The sequence below is a fragment of the Dermacentor silvarum genome, chromosome 10, assembly GCF_013339745.2.
Source record: "Dermacentor silvarum isolate Dsil-2018 chromosome 10, BIME_Dsil_1.4, whole genome shotgun sequence".
NCBI classification, from domain to species: Eukaryota; Metazoa; Arthropoda; class Arachnida; order Ixodida; family Ixodidae; genus Dermacentor; species Dermacentor silvarum.
The window spans coordinates 131,510,035-131,536,898 of NC_051163.1; the positions used below are offsets into that span (position 1 = coordinate 131,510,035).

General features: G+C 48.3%; 1 protein-coding gene across 5 annotated transcripts in view; it reads right to left on the bottom strand.

Annotated features, from left to right (window-relative positions):
* The window catches only part of LOC119431857 (ATP-binding cassette sub-family C member 2-like), a 1,116,245-nt gene that overhangs the window by 928,771 nt on the left and 160,610 nt on the right, over positions 1 to 26,864 (bottom strand). For 3 of the 5 annotated variants that reach the window (XM_049657185.1, XM_049657184.1, XM_049657183.1), the window contains exons 17-19: positions 11,007 to 11,185; positions 7,714 to 7,789; positions 6,123 to 6,330 (exon numbers count right to left, since the gene is read on the bottom strand). The exons of 1 other annotated variant lie outside the window; for it this stretch is intronic. In XM_049657185.1, coding sequence (XP_049513142.1) covers positions 6,123 to 6,330; positions 7,714 to 7,789; positions 11,007 to 11,185 — 463 coding nt within the window. The remainder of the gene's footprint in view (positions 1 to 6,122; positions 6,331 to 7,713; positions 7,790 to 11,006; positions 11,186 to 26,864) is intronic. One more of the 5 variants, XM_049657186.1, reaches the window with a different exon arrangement.

Sequence of the window (26,864 nt, forward strand, 5' to 3'; positions counted from 1 at the left end):
ACCAGATTCCCCCTGCTGCGCGTTTACTTGAAATGTTCAAAAAATATCTGAGGTGGTTTAGGGGCCTTTTAAAGACACTGAAGACCATCTTCGAAGTGTTATTGGACCAGCGCCCGATGTGCGATCGGTGATAGTCGTGCGACATCGTTCGAACAGCAGCAGGCAACGAACGGTACTATCCTTCACCAATTAAGACTTCTTTACTTCTCCCCTCGGTGGCATCGGGTGCCACACCATAAGAGGCACAAAAAACCAAGGGGACTGCTGCGCATACCACACACTGCGAGCGAGTACCAGTAGCGCGAGTCAGCCCACACCGGACACCATTCGTCGGTCAGAAATCGAAAAACATCGAAACCCAGCAGAAGACACAGCTCTGACGGAACGGTTCGGCACGGCTCGTTCAAGGAGAAAGAACCGGATTCCTCACTCCGAAAGAACCGCCGCTCACTTACTGAACCACGGCTCCCTCGGTCTTTAAAAGAGCGGCTCAGGAGCGAGCCGGATCTTTTGAAGAGCGAGTGAACCGTGGCGAAAAGAGCGGCTGGCTCCTGAGCACTGAGGAGCGAGCCGGATCTCTTGAAGAGCGAGGGAGCCGTGGCGAAAAGAGCGGCTGGCTCCTGAGCGCTCAGGAGTGAGCCGGATCTTTTGAGCCGCTCTTTAGAAGAGCGAGGGAGCGGTGGTTCAGTAAGGGAGCGGCGGTTCTTTCGTTCTTCAGCCGAAGGCGAGGGGGTGAAGGCGACTCTTGCGAGGAAGGGCGGGAGGGCAGTTGCTTTCTCGTACCGCTAATAGATGGCGCGGAAGTCCCACCCAGCAGAAGACCCGGCTCTGACGGAACGAATCGGCACGGCTCTCTGAACGCGAGAGAACCGGCTCCCTTTCTCCAAAAGAACCGCCGCTCATTTTTACTGAACGACCACTCACTCGCTCTTTAAAAAGAGCCGCTCACAAGATCCGGCTCGCTCCTGAGCGACCTATCTCTACCCTGCACTGCAGCAGATCCAATAAATTTTGCATGATGGAGCTGTTCAGTTGCGTCGGAAGCGTGTGGAGTAACCACCGCATATCTACCAACCACTCACGCGTCGTCGGGCCGCCGGCGCCTGGTTCTAAGCACTGCCCGACAGCTACGTACGCGCCTGCTTTCGCTAAATGAGGCGACCCTCAACCGCGAAACGTAATGGTGATCAGATTCAATCGACGATACGGTCACATGTGCCCAGCAATAACAATGAAATATACCGCTGATTAGCACGCCAGGTCTCGACGAAGCAGACGTGGCTGCCGCCGCTACCGACGACGAAACACCACATCCACTAGCTCGTCTTGCTGTTGCCATGGCACACCACACTGAGCGCTTGTTACACGTGAAACATGTAACAAGTGAAGTGGCACAAGACAAGCGAAGCGGGTGAAAACAATCGAAATAATGCGCGGCGAAGATCGCACAACCCAAGTGCCGCCGGCCTGCTCTCGCAAGGCTCACAGTCCACAATGGCGGCATAACATGTTCTGACGCTAGACGTCGCCCGTGTCGGGCAATGGCGCTACTCAAACGTCACTTTGTGAAAAGATCTACACCCTCCTCCGCTTTCCGCCTCGTCGTTCAGCTGCACACTCCTCTTTCCTCCTCGCGTTTTCAAGAGCCCGGTGCGATCCGCGCTCGCTTTCATATTTCGCTGTGCTCGTTCGCTCGGTCACGCGCCACCTATACTAATTACTACGCCACCATTAGTTGGGCAAATTTTCACATTGTTAGCCCCACAATTATGAAGAACGTATATGTTCTCAATGTGGTGCTCCGGCTTAATTTGAGCGATGTCCGGTGTCCCCATTAGTTGGACAAACGTGCCGGGCAGAGAAGTGCATTTGCGAATTAGGGAGGGCTTTCCACACACGCTTCGAGCTTCCCCTTCATTTGATCCTTAACGTAGTCATTATTTTTACCAAAGAAATACTTGGTGCGATGCCCAGTTCCGTCTAGACGCTGGTAAACAGCCTAAAATAGCCATATAACGCTTTCTACCATTTGCTGAAGCAATGTTTCACAAATATTACACTTGAACGCCACGCATTTAACTTAGCGTATAAATCTGTCATGTCTCTATCCCCATTTTCACGAAGTTTGATCCAGGTGACGTTAGTATGTACTGCAAACGAATTAAGTAATTAATCCAAACTTGAAACTTGGCCTAAACATCACCCGTAACCTGTCCACTTTTTTAAAGAAACAGAAGCAACGGAACTTCTTTCGTTCACGGAGGCCACCGGGGAAACATTATGCGCACCTCGTACAACGAAGGCGAATAAAAACTGTCAGGCCTTCCACTAGGGTGGAGATGGAAGACCAGCGAAGCTGTACTATGGTGGGAATTAAGTTTTTGCAATGATGACTATTAAGATGTGATGGTGTAATTGGTTATTTGAACTATTAAAAATGAGAAATATATATGATCCGGTGGTTTTCATTTATATAGTGACCACATGGACCATGGCCTTATGGTCACTACGGTACACCGCCATAGGGTGTACGGCAAAGGTGTGCACGTTCTTCATAAACACGTCACTAACGCCGTGCGCGTTCGGTGCGAACGCGGGCAAAACGCCGCCGCCGCCGACAACAGTTGTGCGCGTTGTTTGTGTGACCGCACACAACCGCTGTCAAAACGCTGGCTGCGTTTCAGAGAAACACTGTTCAGAGAGAGTCAGAGAGAGAGCTCAGAGAGAGCGCTCAGAGAGAGTCGGTGCCACAGGCGACAGAGTCTGGTAGGCTGCGCGCATGCGCCGCAGTGGGAGAGCGGGCAGTAGTAGTAGTCATTTATTATTGAAAATGACGCCTATTTCTGCTGCCCAATAGGGAGCACGGCGCAGCGTCAGGGGAAATGGAAGTAGGAGATAAAGATGTGAGGAAGGGAAGAGAAGGAGAAGCAGCAGTAGTCTCATCCGATCATTGAGGAGGCCGGTGATGAACGCGATGGCCTGCTGGGGGCGAGCGCTTAGCGATGGGCAGTGATCTCGTTCGATTCCAAAAAAGTTGCAGTGGCTTAGCTCGGCTATGCCAGGATATACGTAGCGTTAGCAAAGGTTCAGCTGATTATTCTTAGCTTTCCTGGTTGTCTCCTACGCTCAACCGCTAATTGCCAGGCAACTACTTCGGGATCCGATGAGTCAAGCTTCTCCGTTCTTCTGCGCTCTTGAGCAGCATTTGCGCTCTCCTTCTCCATGGCTATACCACACTGGCAAACGCCAGTCAGAAGCGCAGCGGCTCCAGCGCAGTGTCAGACGGCGACTGCACAGCGAGCGCGCGCCGGCGCCAGTGCGTCTACCACGGCTACGACGTCACTCCTCTGGAATGCGCAGACCGGCGGCAGTGAGTCGCGCGCGGTGGCGGCGGAGTGCGCGAGAGGTGCCGGCTCCGGTGGCTCCGGTGCGCAAGCCGTGTGACATCACTGATCCTTGCGCATGCGCAGCACGGCTCTTGATGTGCCGCGCGAAACGGGCTTGGCTAGGCCAGTGTAGCTAACGCTACAAAACTCCAAGAGGCTATGGAGAGCTCGGAGGTGGGGAGGTGACGGGAACAGGAGGTTGTTGGTTGTCGCAGTAGGTAGACCCTGTTGTCTGTAGGCAGTGATGACTTTTGAGCGGTCCTGTGCCAGCGCTGGGCAAGCACAGAGAAAGTGCTCGAGGGTCTCGGGGTCGCCTCAACGTTCGCAGGCCGGTGAGCTGGAGCGTCCCTTGGCGTGCAGCCGCGCCGCCGTCCAGACACAGCCCGTGCGCAGTCGAAGCAACGTTGCGCGTTCCCTCCTGGTAAGGCCACACTCTGGAAGTGACCTGGTACCGTTGCCATTTGCCACTCTGGCATCCGTGTGGACGATTGTGAGCAGTTTTTTCAGACGCTGCCTCGAAAAATCTGAGGAAGCGACTGCTCGTGTGAGCGGCACTTCAGGATGGTGGGCGGTTTTGGCAGGCACACGCAGAGTATACGGTGCCTCGATGCCCTCCTCACCCACCGCTCCCCTTCCACTGGGAAGTCGCGCTTACTCTCCGCCATGCGCTCGCTCCCCGTGAAAGCGCGCGTCCCTCGCCCTCGCGCGCTTTCACTCGCACATAGAGCATACGGCCAATGAGAGTTTTTTTCTATTGCCGGACGCGGCCGTTGAAGAGTGAGCCCTTAACAGCTTCGCAATAAAGCAAGTCTTCAGTAATTATTTGTACAGCTGTTGATTTAGCAAGGAACGTTAATTTTTCACCAGACATTACACTTCACATGTCCCCCATTTCCACCTAATGTGACCACGGTGTCATGTCCTTTAGGACTCTCGTAAACATGGTGGATTGCGGCCATATGACACTCTGGTAAGCTTCAAGGAGTAATTTTCTACAAAGATGAAACCGACGCAGGTGAAACATTTTCTGCACGTCAAACGCGAAATACCCGCATTTTCTGCACGTCAACGAAATATAAACGACGTGCATCGCATAGTTTCCCGAAGAGACCGGAGGAACCAACCACGCGTCTCGTATATAGCGCGAGAAAATTTGGAGGAAACGGGTGTTCGGTAGCGCACACAGAAATGCACACAAGACAGCACAAAGCGCTGTGTGTTGTTTCATGGGACTTTCTGTGAGTATCATTCTGTCTATGCTATAAGAATTTAGATCACCTACCAACAATACCACCGAGCCACCCACATCGAGTATTCAGTAAATATAGTACTTAAAGCATAAAAGTAACCTAGACGCTTCATACTTTCGGAACTTGTAGCACATGCCCACTTTCTCCAAATAACATATTGCTGCCATTGTTGGTCCTGTGAGGACAGTCGGAAAGCTTTCAAAGAGTTTAGTATAACACCTCTGAACAAGAAGGACACGAGGGTCTAGCAATTTTTATTTAGCCCTTAATAAACAAAATACATGAAAATTTGCCACCATATTCCCCTTTATATTTCCCACATATCCTGAAAATAAAAACTTTGTGAGTAATTTAGTTCAGGAAACTGTGAAAACGGGCATATAAGGTTCTTGAGCGCTATAGCAGCGCAAACAGCTTTGCTATAAAAGGTAACACAGATTACGCGGGTATTCCGCCATGCTCACGCATCACACGCGCAGCCGAGAGCACACTTCTGATTTCAACCTTAACGTACGTCTAATGGGCAGCCAGCATGCTAAGTGTAAATAAACCATCTGAGAAGAATAGCAGAAGCGCACCAGAAAGTATTTTCTGGTATTTCCAGCGTCTTTCGTATCCACCTCGGCCTTTGTTCGCCCTGCGATCTTTCCGCCTAGATTGCTGGCTGCCCTTTAATAGTCAAGTACCAAGTTTCTCTGCAAGTAACTCTTCTATTTATAAACACGCTTAGGTCGAGTAATATAGCCGGTTCGGCGAAGCAGGCATGTGCTGCAACACTAACACAAGGTGCTGTCGCCAGTCGTCGTGAGCGGGAAGATGCTGCATGTTGAGGATGGAAGGCTTGGCTGGTCGCCGGCACATTGTGTTGAAAGTTGAGCTAGCTGGTCACGGGCACTATGAACCATGCTCACAGTGCTAGGAAAGAAGACACAAACATTATCTGCACAAGACGTGTCCTGCACCCATTCGGCGCAGCTGGTGTCTTCCCGAGCGTTATAACAATCTTACACTCCTGCAAATCTAGAGCGAGGAATCCTGTGATTTTTTCACGGAACCATAAAATTCTTCAAGATGGCATTAAGGAACACTTTTCCAACATACCTTCGCGTAGCCACACTGGTCTCAAAGACCAACGATTTTGCGTGATCGACTTCGCGAAACGCTGGCCGTAAGGCTATTAGGGCAAAGCAAAGCGTGTAAACATGCCGGAAATCGAAGGCACTGACACCGTATTACGAAGAAGGCACTCTGCTGAGTAGGCCGGGGAGCACTAGTATTTTCGCATCTTCAGTCGGGATGCTTTCGATTGCGAATTTAGTCGACGCGAGATAAATGAATAAGGGTGCGTCGGCAAAATTCCCTATGACCGCGAGAAAGCAATTACTTTGCAATTTCCTTGCCTTTACAAGCGTGATACCAAGAAATATCCCCAAGTTAGGCTAACATAGCGTTCAGTGACTGAATGCGAGAAAGTCATGCTCCTTACCAGCGCCCACGGATAAAGCGGCCAGTCCCTGCATCCAGTAGGGGTCATAGGGGTTCCTGGTGCTTCCTGGCGCACTGGCATCCGTCCAGTCTTTGATCCATACCAACTGCCAGGACGCAGCTGCAGCACTCGCTGCCAGGCACAAGACTCCCGGCCACAGGCACCAACCACACATCTTGAGTGTGGCCCACATAACTTCAGACGCGCTCTGCGAAGCAGAGTCGTTCGTGTTCTCTTGGCTATCTTTTATAGTATAATGAGACTCATTGACTGGCTGCACTAGAAATTATGCACCTTGCACGAGCTCTAGGAACCAACGGCGTGCGACGCCTTTTGCAGGTAGCTGGCTATTAGCATAGTTCCCGCGAAGTGTTACCAGGTGGAGCATCGTGTCCCTGTAAGCCGAGCGGTTTTGTGTGTGACGACAAATACTAGGGCTCGACGTTGGGGACTTGACGACAACGACGATGGCATGACGACTGGCTCGTTCTCCAGCGAAGGAACGTTAAAACATCGAGCTGAATTTATGGCGCTTATCGTTGCTAAGCGTACCATTGACCGGCTGCTTTCGCTAATGATAGGCGCAGCATCCGGATTGACTAGAATTTGCGCTTACGAACAATTTCAGCCTAAGAACGTTTTTTTTTTCTGAATACTGACCCTGGGGCTGAATTCACAAAGATTTTTGTTCGTTAAGTGCTGACAGCCAATGGCTGACCTCTTTCGCTATCTTTGTGTACAGAATTAAGAAAGGCAGGAAGTTCCTCTTACGGGGATATTCTAGCGTAAGTGTTTTATGCATAAGCGTTCTTTGGCGGGTAGCTCAATAAAATGTGTCCGTCACGTAGAAAGTGTAATGCCTCGTATCTGCCCAAAAATGCGTAACTACCGTAGACTTTTGATTATTAAAATAGTGAAAATGTAGATGATTGGTCGCTTTATTAGTGATAAAGTATAATTGAGACTAAAAAAGAAATAAAATTGATCAGAGAGAATACCCATATTATCAGATATATGCATACAGATAGGGAAACATAGGGCTCCATAAAATGTATAGATAAGCACAGGTGGCCCCCGTGAAATTTGAGCTTGGGCCAACTTGAAATTTGAGGGGCCAACTTAAAATTTGTGGGTGGATCACTTTAAATTGTGGGGTGGGCAAAGTTGAAATTTGGGGGTGGGTCAATTTGAAATTTAGGAGTGGCCCAAAAGACATTTGGGGATGGACCAACTTGAAATTTGCTGGTGGGCCAACTGAAACTTGGGGGGTATGCTGACGCATACTTGGACGTTGGCGTTTCTGCACAATCTTTTTGTCAATACAGTCTCTGTGTCGTACTAACCAGCGAATGGACAGATTGGGCCAAACAGTTGTTGGAGCAATCGGAGGGTGTTGTGTACAATACACAGGCGAAATTTTAGAGACGTTGATTATTATGGGAGTCGAAATGCCTCATCAACATCACACCTTTAGCCACAATAGTGATTCCTGCCTATAATGTGAAGTGAAACATTCATTTGCGTTAATTTTAAAACAGCTGCTGTGACAGGAAGAGCTGGGTTTCTGTGAATACTATCCGAAAGCTCCTACCTTTGTCGAAACATTCTTCTCATCCTTGATAATTTTTCCTTTAGATTGGTCTTCCTTGGCGTCGTAGGCTTCTGTGCTGCAAATAAACGACGTTGGTTGAATTCTCTCGATGAATAAAAGTGTCGAAAGATTTGACACTTAGACAAATATTTTGCCTTTCAGATTGTAGGGCTGATCATTAAAGCTCGCGCTCATTTCTGTGCACAAATTTTAGAAGAATCAATCACACAGAGAGCTGTAGACAACTTTTCTATAGCTGATTAGTGTACAACAGAGTTTATACAATTTGCCACTAGGTGTGTCACTAGTGTGCCATTAGGTGTGCCACTAGGTGTGCCACTAGGTGCCACTAGGTGTGCCAATAGGTGTGCGCCTATTCTTGACCAGTACTCCAGTGACAGTGTACTAGAAGGGAGCAGTGGGCTTACTCAGCCGCTCCTCTGACGCAGTCAGCGTCGCATCCAAGAGGTGGCGCCACTGGCAACTTCAATGGAAGCTTTGCTTGCAGAAGCTTTGATTTTCCTTGCGTTTCTGTCGGTTTCAGTTCGAAGCAGTTCACACTCTTATTTGTTTTTAATTTTGGCATAGTTGACAGTCTTTACATATCTTCAGCAAGCACTATATTTGTTTAGGCCACATGATATTTGCCATAACAGCACCTTGTGGAAAAGGACGACGGCAACTCTTGGGCAATTTGCTGCCTATTCTAACTCTTAGACCTTTTGTGCAAAGAGCTCGTCGCTGACGGATGTTGCTTATGCGGAAGGGGCCTTCGAATTTTTCGAATTATCGGGCAATCGTAAAAAAATGTCAGAGTTTCGCCCTAAGGGCGAAGCAATGAATGCGATAGCAACACAGCAATGCCATACGAAGTAAGGTGGGCGGCTTTGGTAGCAATATGAATTGTTGTAAACATGAGCTGATTAAGTAAGCAGGTGTGCTGCGCCGTAAGTAGACCGACATGAAGAGAGACTCGATGACCACGAGAAGGCGCCTGTGAAACGGTGGTGTTCATGAGAAGCGCTTCCCGTGGGCAGCGCGTGCGAAGGGACACACCTGTAGCGCTGCACTGCCGATCCGGGCAGCATTGCATGTGTAGCGTGCGTTGGAAAATGTGGCCCGACTATTACTAACTGAATGAACAAGCGTGGTGTGAGCACGCACAAACAAACATGAATAGATCACACTGAATGACTGCTGACAACGACTGTCAAAACGCTGGCAGCAAGCAGCGGGCGAAGGTACGTGCGGTATATCGCTTCAACGGAAACTGAGCGGCGAATGCAAGGCGCATAAAGGTCAGAGCCGTGTGGAGATAAGCGACGGTGCGAGCGAGCGACGAGCGCGGTTGCTGGCAGAGTAAAAGTGCCCCCCCCCCCTCCCCAGCTCCCTCCCGCGCTGGCTTCCCGCTTCCTTGCTTGCGCGTGGGAGATTGAGTGCGTTCGCTCTCCGTGATAGCGCGCGTCCCCGCACGCTTCCGCTCGGGCATACGGCGCGCGGCGAAGATTTTATCTGTAGGGAACCTGACGACGACGGCGACGACGACGGCGACGACGACGGCGAAGCCGACGGCAGAAATCCGGTTGAAGTGTCCATATAATTGCTATCGCAATAAAAAATTTGAAAACGGTTTCATGCCATGTCGACCTAATGTAAAATTTTGTCAGACAGAAAACAGTGCGTGCATACTTCCCAGCTGGGCTCAAAAAGAAAAAAAAATCAGGCATGCTAACCAGGTTTGTGCCTTTGCTTAGCCAAAATGAATATGTATATATGGCTTAAATATTTCATTGCTCCACTTTAGTTGTTCCATGCTTCACAGTAACCTTCTGCGTTTATTATTAACCATGCATCATTACGCCGGCACACATTTGTTAAATCAAATCAGGTTTGTTTTTTCCATAAAGAAATGGAGGGAGGCCTGAACAAAAAGTGAAAACTAGTTCACTTGACAAAGTCTCCGGCCTATGCTTATGTACAGTTATATAAGGGTACGCAAAATGAAGTTAACAGGGCTGTTGCTTATCTGCTTACCACGTTTGTGTGGCCTCTGTGGCAGTAACGTTAGCAGCAGTTTGACTGCACTCATTTCTGTCACCTGATGCTTCGAGAGAGTCAACTTCCAGTAAGGAGGCCAGTGTACCTTCCTCGCAGTTTCCTTCGCTAACTGACCTAACTAGACCATAAAAAGAAAAACAATTCACAGTGATCAGGAACTGCGTTGGAGTTGAGCACAACACGTGGCTCGAAATGGAGCTCGCATAGTGCGCTCGTGTCGTCCAGGGGAGGTTCTTTTCCCACTCTTTCCTCCTATTTTTATCCTTCGGGACGCCAAACAAGGACAACTTCGGCCCATCCTTCACATAAGCATAGCCTGTTTGGCACCCAGGCGCGTAACAGTGGTTTTGTCGATGCCGCGGCATGGCTCAGTTACTGCAAGGCATATACTAATCTCTTGCAGGCTATGTGCGAAAAAAAAACACTGAAGAAAAAAAATACCCACGCGACGACGTCCGCAGTAAAAACAACGCAGCTCATCAACTCCAGCTAATATGATCGGGCACTGGGCGGGCACTAGGCAGCTGCGCCGTCGCACCCACGTTCCATTGAAACCGACGCCAGAGCCGCCGCTCGGGCTATCGGAGAAGCTCATATTTGCGACATTCGTGGAGCCGCCGCATCGCATAGCCTCCGCCAGAGAGTAAGCCCACTGCCCCCCTCTAGTACACTGTACTCCAGTATGGGCATGTGCCACTGTATTGAATTGTTAAATGCGTTTAATGCATGTCGCAACTTCTCTGTACATACACCTGACATCACAATTCTTTCCTCGACAAGCACCAGACAGTGCCCCGTCTTGTTCACATCGCTGCGTAGACGTATCACGGTGCAAGCGCCTAATTTGGTGTTTTCATTTCGGCATAGCTTGCGAGCGGTGTAGTGCACAAACATGCATGAGATTAACGTTGGGACCAGTGCGATGCATGAAAAAAATGTCTTCAGAAATTTGTGAACAAGGCTGCCACGCGGGGGTCATAAGACACTCTTTTTTTTTCGTTAGACCCTTTGGTCGGCGTAGCCGGTATTTTCAACTTTTGGCTCGAGATGACACGGTGGATAACGTTTCTTTGAATAATCATGTAGGGAATGTGTGCCTGTTCCCAGCCTCTTCAGTGCTGTTCTAGCTCTCTACGGATGGGGCACCAGCTGCGAAATGCAACTTAGTAATGCGGTACCGTTGTGATCAAGTCTCGCATATTTGATTAATCATGTAGGTACTTCCTCTGACTCACGTTTTCTCCTGTTCCAGCAGTGCAGTGCCTGGCGTTCCGAGCGTTAGGGTAGCCGGTGCCCTTGGATCTTTCAGTAGCTCTGAATGGCGGCTGTATGACACGCCCGTCTTTCCATGCATCAGGTACAACTGGTCGACGTGCTTCAGGAGGTAACCCTGGTTGGTCACCAGCAGCCGGGTCTGGACGGTGTTTGAAACGACGGCTCCAAAACATGCTTCGAAAAACGAAAGTTTTCAAGATCTGCACGCGCTCATGCGCGCCGATGTTGACCCATCCATTTGAGCCTTTGTAACGCCATTTATTTATTTATTTATTTATTTATTTATTTATTTATTTATTTATTTATTTATTTATTTATTTATTATTCATTCATTCATTCATTCATTCATACATTCATTCAATCAATCAATCAATCAATCAGAATGAGCTTTATTTATACAATACAAATAATTTATACAAAAATAGTTGGACCAATAGTCTATGTGGCTAGTACCTGGTCCAATACAGAAATAGCATATAGGTCAACTACGTACATATTTTCTTAGTTAATAATAACATTGCATACATGAACAAGTATTAATTTGTAAAGGAGGTGTTATTCCGATTGTCTAGACAAGAAGAAGCGTTTACATGCAAGATCAAAGTTTCTGGTTACTTTTACTTCCACAGGCACAGTGTTCCATGTTATAGCGCCAAAAAACTCCAATAATCGTTCACATCGATGTCCTCGCCACACAATAACAAAATAACTATATAAAAATCTGCGCCACCTCGAGACAACAAAATGCTGACTGCGAATCACTCAGCGTGACATATATCGATCACGATATTTCAATGCCAAGAAAACAAAATACTTAGCCGGAACTTGCACAACAACATAGCAATATTTAGAAACATTGTGCAAGAAACCAATCTGCGTAAGCAGCAAAAGGCTAACTATTTTGTTTTCTTGGCATTGAAATATCGTGATCGATATATGTCACGCTGAGTGATTCGCAGTCAGCATTTTGTTGTCTCGAGGTGGCGCAGATTTTTATATAGTTAATTTGTTATTGTGTGGCGAGGACATCGATGTGAACCTGGGACTATCCGAAGGGCAGATCCAGCAGTTGTTAGAAGGAAAGAAAGCAGCCATTGTCTCTAAGCTATCTGCAATTTAAGATAATAACAAAAGACTACAAAGACTACACTACCGGCATAGCAGAACTGAAAGCGCGCCTTGTGTCGTTAGAAAAAGAAGTCCCGAAAATTGATGACATGCGTACAGCAATAGATAATATTAAAGAACAACAGCATCAAGACCTTAGTGCAATGTCTACTGTCATCGGGAAGCTGGTGATCTTGGATACCGGGAAAGACGGATTAAATAAATTTTTTACGCTCTAGATCATTCGGGAGCTGGCGAAACTGCAGCTCAGTCAGAAGAACTGATTGCTTACTTCTGCAGAACGAAACTTGGGGCGCTATAACGTAAAATGATTCCAAACTGTTTTGATTCCAAACTCCTGACGTGAAATTTACGTAACCACCGACGCAAGCATCGGGTGGTGGCCCGCAGCGTTCTCTGAACAACTTAATGACAAACTAACCTCGTTTATAGGAGGTCACATTTGTTCGTTTTAAAAACCCATAACATAGTCTGCACTCAGTGGTTTTTCTTATCTAATTAGCTGACCAGAGGCGAGGAGCATGCTCTAGTCGAGAGGGTTTCGATGGGGCCGAGCCAGCACAGTGAAAATAGATAACCGCATGAAGAGGGTGGTGCCGGCTTCTCCGATTCGTCCGCTTCGCCTTACTTAGCTTGTGGTGGTTGGTCGAAAATGGCGGCGGCGTGCCACGGAATGATAAAAATGCCGCTAAAACGGATCCTCAGCAAGGAAGAGTTGGCAGAGCGATGTCGTATGCATGCCGAAAGGGCTCGATAACGTTTTACTGCCACGCAAAAAAGTTTTTCGTGCACCAATAAATACATTCTCACCGGCAGGTGCGAGTAGCGAGGGCCTGAGTGATCGGCGGGCAGCCATCTTCTATTCCTTTCGGAACGGGGCAGTCTGTGGCTATTCAGAAAAATTTTCAGTTTTGTTCGGCATATTAATGCATTTTTTTCGCGTATACGTCACTTTGACGTGGTGAGCTTTCGCGGTTTTGTGAGGTTGCGTGACAGACAGGCGAAGAGGGCGTAGCCAGAAAACCTTGGACCGATAGCAGAGAGCTAATGGTGAAAAGGTGTCGAATCAGGAATGATTGTTTCTTTTGTGCGGTTTAATCATGCATAATCAGTGTGAACACGTTATATCAGATGGGGAGCTATCGCGCGGCTTTCGTGACGTTGCTTGACAGACAGGCGAAGTTGGGAGTGGCCCGAAAATGTTTTGAGCTATCATGGAATCTCTATGCAGAAATTGGAATCAAAACAGTTTGGAATCATTTTACGTTATAGCGCCCTTGATCTTGCTACCCTGAACATTACGCGCGCCCACAAAATATGGGCGTATCACGCAAACAAAACACGTCTTACGATTTTCAGATTTGATTCTTTAAGCTAAGTCAGCAGGTCTTGACAAAAGCGCAAAACTTTCACACCTAAACCTTCAGCCACGGTTCGTCTACGCCAATACGCCTTCTTTTTCCCACTCACCCGTAATATCCGGTCTTCCTCAGGGGACAGTTCTCGGCCCCCTATTTTTATCTATCTGAACGATCTCCCAACTAACATATCTTCGACGATCTGGCTATTTGCATACAGCTACGGGTTATACCACGCTACTAACTATATAAAAGTGATGTTCCGTCTCTTCACTCTTACCTCCGACTCACCGAAGCTTGGTTTTGTGAAGACAGTACCTTTAAGTACTGTCCGCTGATCTATCTTGGTCCCCGCACATAGGCTAATCGCGTTACTCGTTTCCTGCTTAATAATATCCGACTAGCGCCCCCCTCTGTCAGACGTCTAACTTACTGCTTCCTAGTCAGGCCTGAACTCCAATACGTAGGCGCACTTCTTGATCCTTTCCAGCACAACCATATTAACATGCTTGAATCTGTGTTGAGCCACGCAGTACGATTAATTTTTTGCTGGCTCTTCATACACCTCTAGCTCATCGAAACGTAAATCGCAAGCCAACTTCCCCAGCCTTGCATCACAACACCAAGTCGACCGTCTTTCTCTTTTCCACAAATTATCTCACACATCACCTCGAACGGGTATCATTCTACCAGCCTACCGCCACTCAAGCCGCACTAACCCCGACAAGACCATGTACCCACCTCAAGCCCGTACTGTTTCCCATGCTTCCTTATTCTTCATCCAGACATCCAAGGACTGGAACAAACTTCCCGCCAACGCTGTGCTTCAATCAAACCCAACCCACTTCAAGCGCATCAATGAACAACTAATGTACGGAAACAGCCCACCCCACAAAGGCTCCTCCTTAGGTGCCTTTGAGGTACAGTAAATAAATATAAAAATAAATAAACTAAAAGAAGTGAATACATAATATCGGAAAATTTTTCGCGCACTGTCCGTGTAAGGACTGCCGCGAGGGGTATAAGCAGTGCCGGCGCACTTCGCATGGGCTCCTGCTTTTTGGGCAATTTTCCGGATACCTGCTTTTATTCATTGAAACTGTGGTATCGACGGAATCGGCAAGGGAAGTGGAACCAGAAGATATCAAGTTTATGAGCGGTACATTGAATTACCGTCATTTTTTTGCCGTTTGAAGGTTTCACGCCACGCTAACGGAGCTAACCCTACAAAAGTAAGTGGTCAGCCGAACCCGCGTGACCCGTGGCTCGTGAGCGCTCGTGAGCCGCCGCTCGCTCTCTTCGAGAGCGACTCGGCGCTGCCGCTAAGTATCAGTGACTGACACATCTGACACAGCAAGAACTGCACGGGAACTGAACCAGGAAAATAACAGCGTTCAAATGCATGTGCAGACGATACAAGAGCAGCTACAACTGGAAGTGGAGCGGACGTATGACGAGAACAGCGGGAAGGCGATAAACATCCAGGAAAAATGGCACACATTGAAGAGGAGAGGAAAGACGACTCAGGTGCATATAAAACCCACAGCCGAGGAAGCAGACCAACAACGAACGCAGCAAGCCGGAGCAACAAAACCTTTTGCGGGAAACATGCCACATTACAGGAAACCGAGACTTCCACCTTTGCCAGTGGACGACACGAAGATCATCTACAGACCAAAGGCGGGATTACAACTCTCCAAATGGACATTGGTGGCAGTGACACATGCCATCGGCCGAGCTAGCAAGTTGTCCCAAAAAGACTTCTATGACAACATCCGGATTCAAGTGCAACATGTCGAGAATATAATCATCGCAAGTACACCAAACAAAGACATAGCGTACGACATGCTCCTCAAGATCACCAACATCCAGCTTGGAGGATCCATTTACGAAGTGAAAGCAAATGTCAAGACACCAGAGGGCATCGGCAAGGGCGTAATCTACAACATCCCGCCAGGAACGAGCGAAGAAGAATTACTTTAAGGGCTACGAGCATCCGCAAGGTACACGGTGCTCGCAGCACGCATGCTGGGAAGATCGTCAACAGCACTCATCTACTTCGACGGACCACACGTCCCATACAACATCATATATAAAGGCTGTGACTACCGCTGCAAACCATACAGGAAATCCGTGCAATACAGCAGAGCCCGCAGGGAACTAGGGCACCGGCAAGATATCTGTACGAAACCGCTTATAAACTTCTGCTATATATGCGGGATGGAAAATTGACAGGAAGATCATGACTGCCAATCCAGCTGTAAAATCTGTCAACAACCCCATGAGACAGCAGGAAAGGAGTGCCGACATAAACTCAAACCAAATACACCACCGTAAAAGATCAGACTGCATTGAGAAAACAAGAACCTAGAGCAGCAAGCCAGATGGAACTCAACTTCCGACTCCGACTTTCCGGCACTATCCGAATCAAGCAGTACCTCACTACAGAGTCCACGAAGATCTAGAAGTTACTCCAAATCAACAGGCGGTCAAGCAGACGAAAGAACCCGGTCAAGATCACGGTCCGGATCACGTACCCGCAACCCACAAAAGCGAGTCACGTATGCAGACGCTGCAGGGGGAAACACGCGAGCACAAGAACCCACGGAAACCGAACGAGATCTGCGAGCACAACTCCAAAATCAACAAGCCCTCATTGACAAGCTCATACAAAGGTAAGAAGAACAAGACACCGCCAATTAAGCCTCGAAATCTCAAGGAATGCCCAACATCCCACCGCCCCTTACGGAAGAACGAATCAAGGAAATTCTAACAATGGAGGTCCGGAAGCAGATACAGGAGGCCATGACCACTTTTGCGAAGGAAATAACACAACAGCTCCAGCAACACATCACCGCTCACCTTACCCCTATCCATGCTACCGTCCAAGACCTCAGCAACTTCATGTCCTATGCCAAGCAGAACCACGTAACGAAAGCCACAGCAAAAAGCTACCCAAAAACACCAACACGGCTCGCAAGAAAGCACGTAAAGACCTCCGTAATGCAGCCAGATCGGAATCCATGGCCTGGGGCGACAACAACGATATTGATCAAGATGGCGAGTAATCCCAAGAGATTCCCACAACTTCCAATGAAGTCCACCCGGGGATCCGTTATCCAACTTTCTAAAGTTCATCACGGAAGCCAGAAGGCTTTCTAAAGGCCATAAATTTGCAATTATGGTGTATTTTAATGCCCCCCCCCCCACACACACACACAGCATGGGGTTACTAATACACGACCAAGAAAGTAGCGCGAGTGCATGATTCGACACAACAGAATCACGTCACCCTCTAGAATGATCCTAAACTAACGACTCGTATAGGCAACACTGTATGCAGGGATACAAATCCCAACCTAACCTTTACAATAGGTATCTCCAAGGCCGAATGGGCCTGACTGGAAGAAAATCTCGGCAGTTATCAGCACATCCTTCAGCTTGAAATCCTGCACCATAAGAAGCCGAGCAGAACCGGAACGGCAAGGCTGACGGACTGGAAGGCCTTTAGAGAGCATGACATAGAAGAAAACAGCAAAAATATTGAAGAGTGGCTCACCGAAGTGGTAAAGACGGCGGAGAAGCACACTAAAGTCACCCAACTCACAATGGACACACCGGCCGTAGACTCTCATCTCCTACATCTTTGGGATGCCAGAAGAGGCCTACTGAGGCGGTGGAAAAAGATGAAACATAATCGCAAACTGCAGAAACAGATCGCTCACATAACAAAGCAAGCGGAAGAATACGGAGATAAACTCAGCAGTCAGAACTGGCATAAGCTTTGCGACCAACTTCAAGGCACACTCAGCACAAAGAAGACCTGGCATATACTGCGAGTCCTTCTAGCTACCCCAAAAACCAAGACCAAACAAAGACATGACCTCAAGAAAATCATTCACTCCCATCCAGGAACTGAGAAACAAATTTTCGAAGAAATCACGCGTAAACTTGTTGGAGACAATGCCCCCAAGGTCTCTGATCCCCGACCGTACAAAGGCGAACCAAACCTGATCATCGACAGCCCTTTTACGCTTCCTGAACTCCACGCCGCTTTTGCCAAATTGACAAGTAACACGTCGCCAGGAAATGACAAGGTGACCAAAAGGATCCTACGAAACCTCCCAGACAAGGCCCTAAATGGACTGCTCGATTACATGAATAACTACTGGGAAGAAGATAAGCTCCAAGCAGAATGGAAGCACGCAGAAGTCATTATGATTCCGAAACCCAACAAGCCACTACAAATCAGCAACCTACGGCTCATCTTCCTGACTTCCTACGCTGGAATGCTTCTTGAACACATGGTTCACGATCGCCTCACCACATACCTCGAAGACTCAGGACTCATGCCTGACACAATGTTTGGCTTCCGACAGCTTCTCTAAGTACAAGATATGCTCTTAGAGCTCAACGAATGCCTCCTGGACTACCTAGAACGCCACAAAAGGTTCTCTATTTTAGCAATAGATGTAAAAGGAGTCTTCGATAATGTGAAGCATGATGCAATCCTCCAGAATCTCCAAGACACAAACTGTGGAATCCGGACCTACTAATACGTACACGACTTTCTCAAGGATAGCATGGCTACGGTGGGCATAGGCAACATCCGACGCGACAAATTCGAAATGCCCAACAAAGGCACTCCACAAGGTTCAGTCATTTCACCTTTGTTGTTCAACCTCGCTATGATTAAGCTCCCGCAACAACTCGATGACATCGAACGTTTCAGCCATGCAATATACGCGGACGATATAACGTTATGGACAAAAGCATCGACAACCGGCCGACAGCAAACTACCCTCAGATAGAACAGTACCTCTCAAGATGCGGTCTCCAGTGCGCCCCCGAAAAATCAGAGTTGGAATTAGCCAACGGCTTTCTGGTCTGAGAGAGCCACCCACCTAGGGCGAAGAAAGAACACTTTCTCGCTGTTTCTAACAATAAACGTTCATTCCTCCTCCTCCTGTCCGTTTAAGCAGATATAAATTATGGGAGTGTGTGAAACGAAATAAGAAGGATGGCGTGAAACAAGTTTTGAAATTTTATGCAAGGTAAATTTAACTGCTAGTGAACCTTCCATAGAAGCCTATACGCTCAAAACATGGCAGTTCCGCGGCGCTTCATGGGGCTTAGTGTCATCTGTACGACGGGCGAACACGTCCGGTGAAAAAAAAGTGTGACGCCATATTTGTCAAAAACAGAAGTGACGTGCTTTGTTGTCAAAGGCGCGAAATTTGTTTTGATGGCCTGCCATTAGAACTGCATTTTCAAATGCCCCGCAATTCGACTGAATGGGCGTTTCGAACATTAGCGCGAAAATCGATACAGCAAAAAACCTCAGCCGTACGAGTGTGAAAATCACACCCATCGTTACTTTGCGGCCGACGAAAGCGCTGGGTGTTGAGCGCTGGTAACATCGCCTGAAGCCAAGCCCATCGGCAAGCGCAGCACACGAAGGCAGCGGAAGTGATCTGGCAGTCGTAACTCACTACGTTTGACTGAACACGTTGAACAACATTGAAGCACACTTCGCAAACACCACGCTACTAGAATTCAGACAACTTGGGACAAAAGAAACGACACAACGTGTGAGAGGGGGCGTAAAGTAGCAGGTAAATTTTAGGAGCGCGCCTTCCTGCAGGCTTCAGGAGCTGCATTGTATTGCGATCGATAGCGTACAGGCCCGCTTTTACGGCGGGCGTTGAAAAATAAGTATTTGTTAATGATAACGGAAAGAGGAGTTGGCGTTTCTTTCCTTGCCACACGTAAAGTCAACCACGAAAGCTTACGGACCACGTGATCTTCTCAGACAAAGCTCAATTTCCGAGCAGCCTGCAACAGCAGTAAGTAAAATTGAACATCACAATGTTGTTCACATATACTGGTAGAGGATGTAAATACGAACACCAGGCTCCGTTGTGAGGCTGTGTAGATATTCAGCTTTCTCTGAGATCTCGTGTCTCGTAAAATATTGTGGGTGACTGCACATACCACTGATTAGAAATTTTATTTTTGTTGAATGAAATCAAACTGTGTCTCGTTTCATTGAAAAACGTGTTTTTTTTTGTTATATTTGTTTTCTCCTCCCATAGTCGCGCTTCAATAGCAGCTTCCATAACCACACCTAGCTTATGTCGGTGGAAATTGGTTCTGGACCGATTTTCGTCGGAAGCTTCGCAGCCAATATCGATCGAGCTTGTTTGCTACATTCTATCTGGGTGACGGGCGCTACGAGGTTGAAAGCATAACTGGTGAGGTAACCCTGTAGTGACTTTCCCTCCACTGGTGAGTGCGCTGACGGAAGAGCTCATTCTTCTAGTTGTTAATTGCTGGAGCTTAACAAATAAGGTAAAAGATTTCCATGTACTTATTATTACTTTTCAACCGTCAACTATTTTCTGAACGCAATTGTGGCTTGGTTCTGCGGTCCCCGATAGCGAATTTTTTGCTGGTTGCTAAGACTGTTTCGGCGCGACCGGGGCTCAAGGGGAGGAGCGTTTTTATTCTCGAATTTCCCGCATTAGCATGCGTTCGTCTGGTTGATTTCAATATGAGTTGTGAATGTATTTTCTACAAATTGCGAAGGACAATGGCAAAGTATCATACTACCAACCTCCCGGCGAGTCCTGTCGGCAGTTTTCTAAACTGATTTCTTTTCTTGGGGCGAGTCCGAGGGATAACGTTTTATTACGGGGCGCTTTTAATCTCTCTGACATAGAGTGGTGTGCAGTACACCTATAAATAGTGTCACCGGCAGCACACATGCAGCTTTCTTTCATTTTGTGAACGAAAACATATTACATCAGTTTGTTAGAGATGCATCGCGTAATGACGACGCATGTGACGCGCTTGTTTTATTGCTGTCTGATACAACCGAGTATTCTACCCAACGCGTCTTTGTTACCTGATGTGAGTGATCGCATTATTATTGTAGGCGACCTGACTGTTTGACATGTATCCGTGGCAAAAAAATAATCCCACTATAACTATTACGACGTCTCCGTTGGGACGACGTTTATTAGGTCCTGGAGCTCGTCAGCGAACCAGCGCAGCATATACGCGATGATGATGATCACATATACAGGCGAAGAGGAGGATAGGTAAAAGTGTGAAGATGATGATGATGATAACATACACATGAGGAAGATGTCAGGACTATGTACGTGTACAACAATGAAGATATTGCAGTCAATCTGGCATTTAAGTCGTATTGCCCAACTTTAACACATTTGTGGATGATTGGAGCATTGAACAATTATGGAATGCATTTAAAGAAAACTTGTTTTAACTGCGAGGTGAGTTCGTGCCTCTTCGAGCTGCGTCGTCCAAACGCACGAAAGATGAGCCATGGTTTAACAGTCAAATGTGTACTTCACAGCGGAAGATTAGGAGAGTATATCGGGAGTTTAAAACTAGAAAGTCGCATGATCACTTGACACAACTAATGGAACTAAAATGCCACTTCAAGCACTTAACAGAATTGGCAAAGAAATCGCGCTTTACGAACCTAGGTAAGAGGATAGTCGAGGGCCACAAAGATGTTTGGAAGCACAGTAAGTATAATGAAAAAGGCGACAGATCTGTTCTCTCTCTGCAATACTCTAATCAAGTTGTTGATGATGACGTAAGTAAAGTTGAAATATTCGTTAAATACTTTTCGTCAGTATTTCATTCTAGTCGAAGAAAAATCACCAAAAATTTTCCGGTCCATGTTGACCGTGTTGTGAGAGGTTACGTCTGTCACGGTGTCCGGCAATTATTAGAAAGTGTGAAACCGACGAAAGCAAGTGCTCCAAATGATATCCTGGCACCACTTCCTATCAACTGCTTAGTTTTTTATGCACGTGTTTTATTTTTTCTCTTATTCCGAAAGTCGCTAAATGATTATTCTCTGCCTTGCGATTTGAAACTGGCACGCATAGTACCAGTACATAAAATTTGGCAGAGAAACAGAGTTGAATACTAAAAACCCGTGTCGTTAACCAGCAGTACCTGTAATGTCATAAAACAAGTGATCTATAGCTGAATCATGTCTCATCATGAACACGATAACCTACTTCATCCTAGTCAGCACGGATATATCGGAATGATTTTTGTTGTACGACGCAATGGTTTGAATTTACACCTGACTTGGCCTAAGCAATCGATAGGAACTAAATTACTGACCACATATTCATATAATGTAGGGAAGCTTTGACTTTGGTGCTCATAATCTCTTGATGTTGAAATTACGAAAATATAAATTGAATAAAAAATTATCAATTGGACAGCGGGATGTCATGGCTCTACACAAATTTCTGGCTGAATGGCTGTTCCTCTGCTCATAATCCTGTCACCTCTGGTGAGCCCCATGAATTCGTTCTGGGCCCACTTTTATTAAGTTGAAAGCTTAAATCTCTCGTTTTGAGGCGACCTTGAAAAAGTGGAGCCAAAAATTGGACAAAAGATCGGTAGAAATATGTAAGAAATGATAACTCAATAAGATCATTACAAACCCAATGGCAATATACATCAATCGATGGGTAATTACATGAGGAATATAACTATCGATGTGTTGCCTCACCACCGCCCACGTGGGAGACCTAAGGCGCCGTCGGCGAAAGCTCTGCAGGACAATCAATAAAGTTCTTACCAAACAACCAATATAAATATCAATAAAATATTATGATAGTCGTTAAATTAATTATGATAATTAGCATGACAAAGCGGTAAAATTAGTCGAAAAACCCGAAAAGTGGCGAAGAACCGAGAAATAATCATAGTAATGGGTGTAAGTATGATTATGATGGTAATGATTATGATAAAAAATTGGTATACAGCTAGGTGAATGAGGTGAAGTAAGAGTGAATTGATGGTGAATTAAAGGGGTTTAGTTGGGTGATAATAGTCAAACGAAAGGTAATGATGAGATAGAGTGAGCTAAGGTAATGAAGTGAATTAAGAGAGTGTAGTGGGGATGAAGCAATGCATGCGGCAGGGGGACACTGTCTTGGCTAGAGGTGCGAGCGCAGATCGCGAGCTGTTGACGCCGGCTGAGACTGTCTTTGTGTCCGTCGTGCAACCCTTCCGCCTGACGTCCAACGTTAACAAACCCCCTTCCAAAGGGGTGGGGGTGCTCGGTCTTCCGCCCTCGAAGTCCGAAGTCGGACACGACCACCTGCCCCGACAATGCCTGACGAAACTACCCAAGACGCCGCCGCCCAATCTCCGCAGGTCTTCGTACCCGCCCCGCTGCGCCTACGCGACCCTCCCTTCTTTAGTGGTACAGATGACCAGGATGTGGAACATTGGCTGGCGACGTTTGAAAAGGTGAGCCGCCACAATAAGTGGGACGACCCGTCGAAATTACAGAATGTGTCATTCTATCTCAAAGACGTCACAAGCCTGTGGTACCACAACCATGAGGCCGACCTCGCTACATGGAGTGCGTTCAAGAGACGCTTCGCAGACGTGTTCGACCACCCTGCCGTGCTCAAGCTCCGCGCCGAGCAGCGCCTCCGCGGAGGTGCGCAGCAGCAAGGCGAAAATTTTACTAGCTACATCGAAGACGTCTTATAGACTTGTGCAAGCGCCTCAATCCGTCCATGCCCGAGCAAGACAAGATTAAACACATCTTGAACGGCATTGACGACGATGCCTTTCAAATGCTGCTGGCACAGGACCCACGCACCGTAGCTGAGCTTACGACCTTGTGCCAGAGCTTTGACGAGCTCCGTAAGCAACGCGTCTTAGTTCAGCGGCCGACAACAGACGATTCCCTCACCGCCTTAACCATCGCTGGAGACCACGAGACGCTACCGTCGCAAATCAAATAATATATGCGTGAGGAAGTAGCACGGCAGCTTTCGTGCATGTCGTATTTGCCGCCCCAGAAGTGCCTACGCACAATCTCGCACCGTCTCTCCGACCAGTTATTCACGAGCAAGTCTCCGAGGTGCTGCCGTCCGCCGCGCTGCCGACACCTGTTGCCGCACCACTCACTTATGCGGCTGCCACTGCAAAGCCTCCACGTCGACCGCCAGCGTTGACCCCTCAACCTCTCCGACCACCGGCGCCATTCCCTGGTGCGCAGGAGCACATCGTCAATCGACCGATATGTTACTCTTGCGGAATTCCCGGTCACGTTGCGCGCTTCTGTCGTAGGCGCTTCAGTTGCACCAAGATACCGCGACTGTTCTTTCCGGCCCCGGTACTACGCTCCACAAGACGTGCCACCTGAGGTATACGCACGCGACCCCCAGCCTGCCTCCAACTTTCCACCTTTTGCTTCCCGTCGATCACCCTCACCACGCCGCCGTTCTTTGTCACCTATGCGTCGCCGACCCGCCGCTGAGACGGAAGACTAAAGGGCGAGACACACGATGCGATTTTGCGTGCGATTCGTCGTACGACGCGCCGCATCGGCCGCCGCACTCAACAAGTTTTCAACATATTCTCCTGCAGGCGGCGGCGGACCGCCGCCGCCGCATGCGACCAACCTGCTGGATATAGTCATACGACTGTGCGATCGGTCAGACGGCCGCGGCCAATGACAGCGCCGCCAGCGTGTACGTCATGGTGACGTGGTAAAGCCGGCGGGGCGGCGCCGGCGAGCAAGCGCTCCGATCGTCCCGGTGATGTTTTTTTTTTTTTTTTTTTCTTCCTGGTCGAGGCGCTGGCCTCTTTGCCGCTGACGGCGTCACAAAAATCGGGTACACTTTGTTTCTGACACGAAATAACCTATAGAATGAAGTGAACTCAAAGTTGTGTATGTTATAAAACGTTGCGCTAAGTAGTAAATCATTGACGTGGTATCGATTCGGAAGCGGTCAGCGCAGACGCCGCAACAGTCGTCTATGCGAAGCGGCTCGCCTGACTGGCATGTTTTGTCATCGCTACCAACGGCGTCGGGAAAACTAATTGTATTGCCACTTTTGAGCGACATAAATGTTCAGACGTTGATTGTGTGGACGAATATGGGCGCTTTATAACGAGCTGCGGACGGATCGCAAGGGCTGTCGACCCCGGATCCGACGGCCAGCGAGCTAGGCCTATATACCGTCTCATAGCGATCGCAAGCTCGCCTGGCATGATCGTTGGCTTTCGTCCGCGCCGATAAAATCAAATGTATCGCAATTTAAGCGCGACATAACTGTGTGCACGTTGTGCTGACCGACGTAGGAGGTTTATTACGAGCTACAAGCGGTCGTGTCGCAAGCGACACCGGTCTCGGATTCGACGGCCCAGCGAGCTAGGCCTGGCAGCTCCTAGCCATCGGCGGCTGTCGACGGAGCCCACACTGCGGACGCGGCTTTGCGGAAACACGTCTACGCTGCTCGCACAGACGCGTTTTTATTGTGATCGTTTGTGCGAAACTAGAGAACTGTGCAAATACGTTTGTTTTCACTTTGCCAAGTTCCGCAGTATTCCGAGCGTCCATGCAGGGCCGCCGGATGTGGGCGGAGCTACGCATCGCACGTCGTTCGTACCATGTGTCCCGAATCGTCGTATGCGGCAAGTCGGACTCCGACGCGTGGTACGACGGATCGCACGCAAAATCGCACCGTGTGTCTCGCGCTTAACTGCCGCAGCTCCGGACGCACGAGCTACGTCGTCGCCGACCTGTGTAAGTCCTCGCTTGTCCCCCACCAATGTTGTCGAAGTTTTTGTTGAAGGTGTTCGAACTCTTGTGCTCGTTGATACTGGTGCCACAATATCCGTAAGTAGTCAGAAACTTTGCCGCTCTCTTCGTAAAGTGACAACGCCACCTACAGCGTTTTCCCTGAGTACTGCAAGCGCACAGAGAATCCATCCGATTGCAGCATGCACGGCTAAAGTCGTCATTGGCGACGTACTGTACAACATTAAGTTTATTGTGTTGACTTCGTGCTCCCGTGATGTGATCCTTGGGTGGGATTTTTTGTCGCGCCATCACGCCGTTATAGACTGCGCTCACGCTCAGGTAGAACTGTGTGTATTTGGCGATGTGCCTTCTGCCCATATGCCCGGGCCTGGTGTTGACAAGCTTGTCGTGGCTGCTGACACTGACCTTCTCCCTCTCAGTGCCGGCATTGTTCCTGTTTACTGTGCTGCCCTTACTGAAATTACAGTCCTTTTCACGCCGTCTGACGTATTCAGTCGCTGCCACCATGCGTCGGTGCCATTTGCCGTCCTATCACTTCGCCAGGATGCCTCCGGAATACTTATTTCTAACGCTACCTCATGCCCTCTCAGATTGCGCCGTAATGAGACGCTTGGCCACGTGCAGTCAGTCGACGATAATGTTATTGTGCCCATTCATTCGTACGAGCCCAGTTCGAAGCCGGAGTTGAACGCGCTGACACCTCACCCTGCGTCCTCGGACGTGTCCTCGGACGTATTTTTCCCTTCCATCGACAGTAACCTTGCTCCGGATCAACGTGCGCAGCTTCTGATGCTTCTCAACGAATTTAGAAGTTCGTTTGACTTCCCTCAAGCGTCATTAGATCGAACGAACACCGTTGTTCACAAAATTGACACCGAAACCAACACGCCTTTGCGCCAGCGCCCCTACCGTGTATCACCAGCGGAGTGTCGTATAATTACGGAGCAAGTTAACGACATGCTTCAACGTGGAGTCATCAAGCCTTCCTGTAGTCCTTGGTCATCCCCCGTTGTGCTGGTCAAGAAAAAAGACGGTTCCATTAGGTTTTGTGTAGACTACCGGCGTCTCAACAAAATTACTAGAAAAGATGTTTACCCTCTTCCCCGCATAGACGGCGTCCTCGATTGTCTACAAGGCGCCGAATACTTCTGTTCGCTCGACTTGCGTTCGGGTTATTGGCAAGTCCCGATGGCCGATTCTGACCGTCCAAAGACCGCGTTCGTCACACCAGATGGCCTGTACGAATTCACAGTCATGCCGTTTGGTTTTGCAATGCGCCTGCAACATTCGAGCGAATGACGGACAGTATTTTACGCGGTCTAAAATGGCAGATCTGTCTGTGCTACCTAGATGACGTCGTCATGTTCGCCCCCGATTTCACTACACATCTCGCCCGCCTGCGCATGATTCTTCAATGCCTTACCAACGCCAGCCTTCAGCTCAACTTGAAGAAGTGTCATTTCGGGGCTCGCCAGCTCACCATACTGGGTCATGTAGTCTCAAAACACGGCATTCTTCCTGATCCTGAGAAACTTCGCACAGTTGCGTTGTTTCCTAAGCCGACTACCGTAAAAGAACTGCGCAGCTTTGTGGGCTTATGCTCGTATTTTTGTCGCTTTGTCCGGAAAATTGCCTCCATCATGGCACCGCTTACGAAGCTACTTGCAGGCCCTTGTGACCTTTCAAATTGGACTCACGCCTGCGAC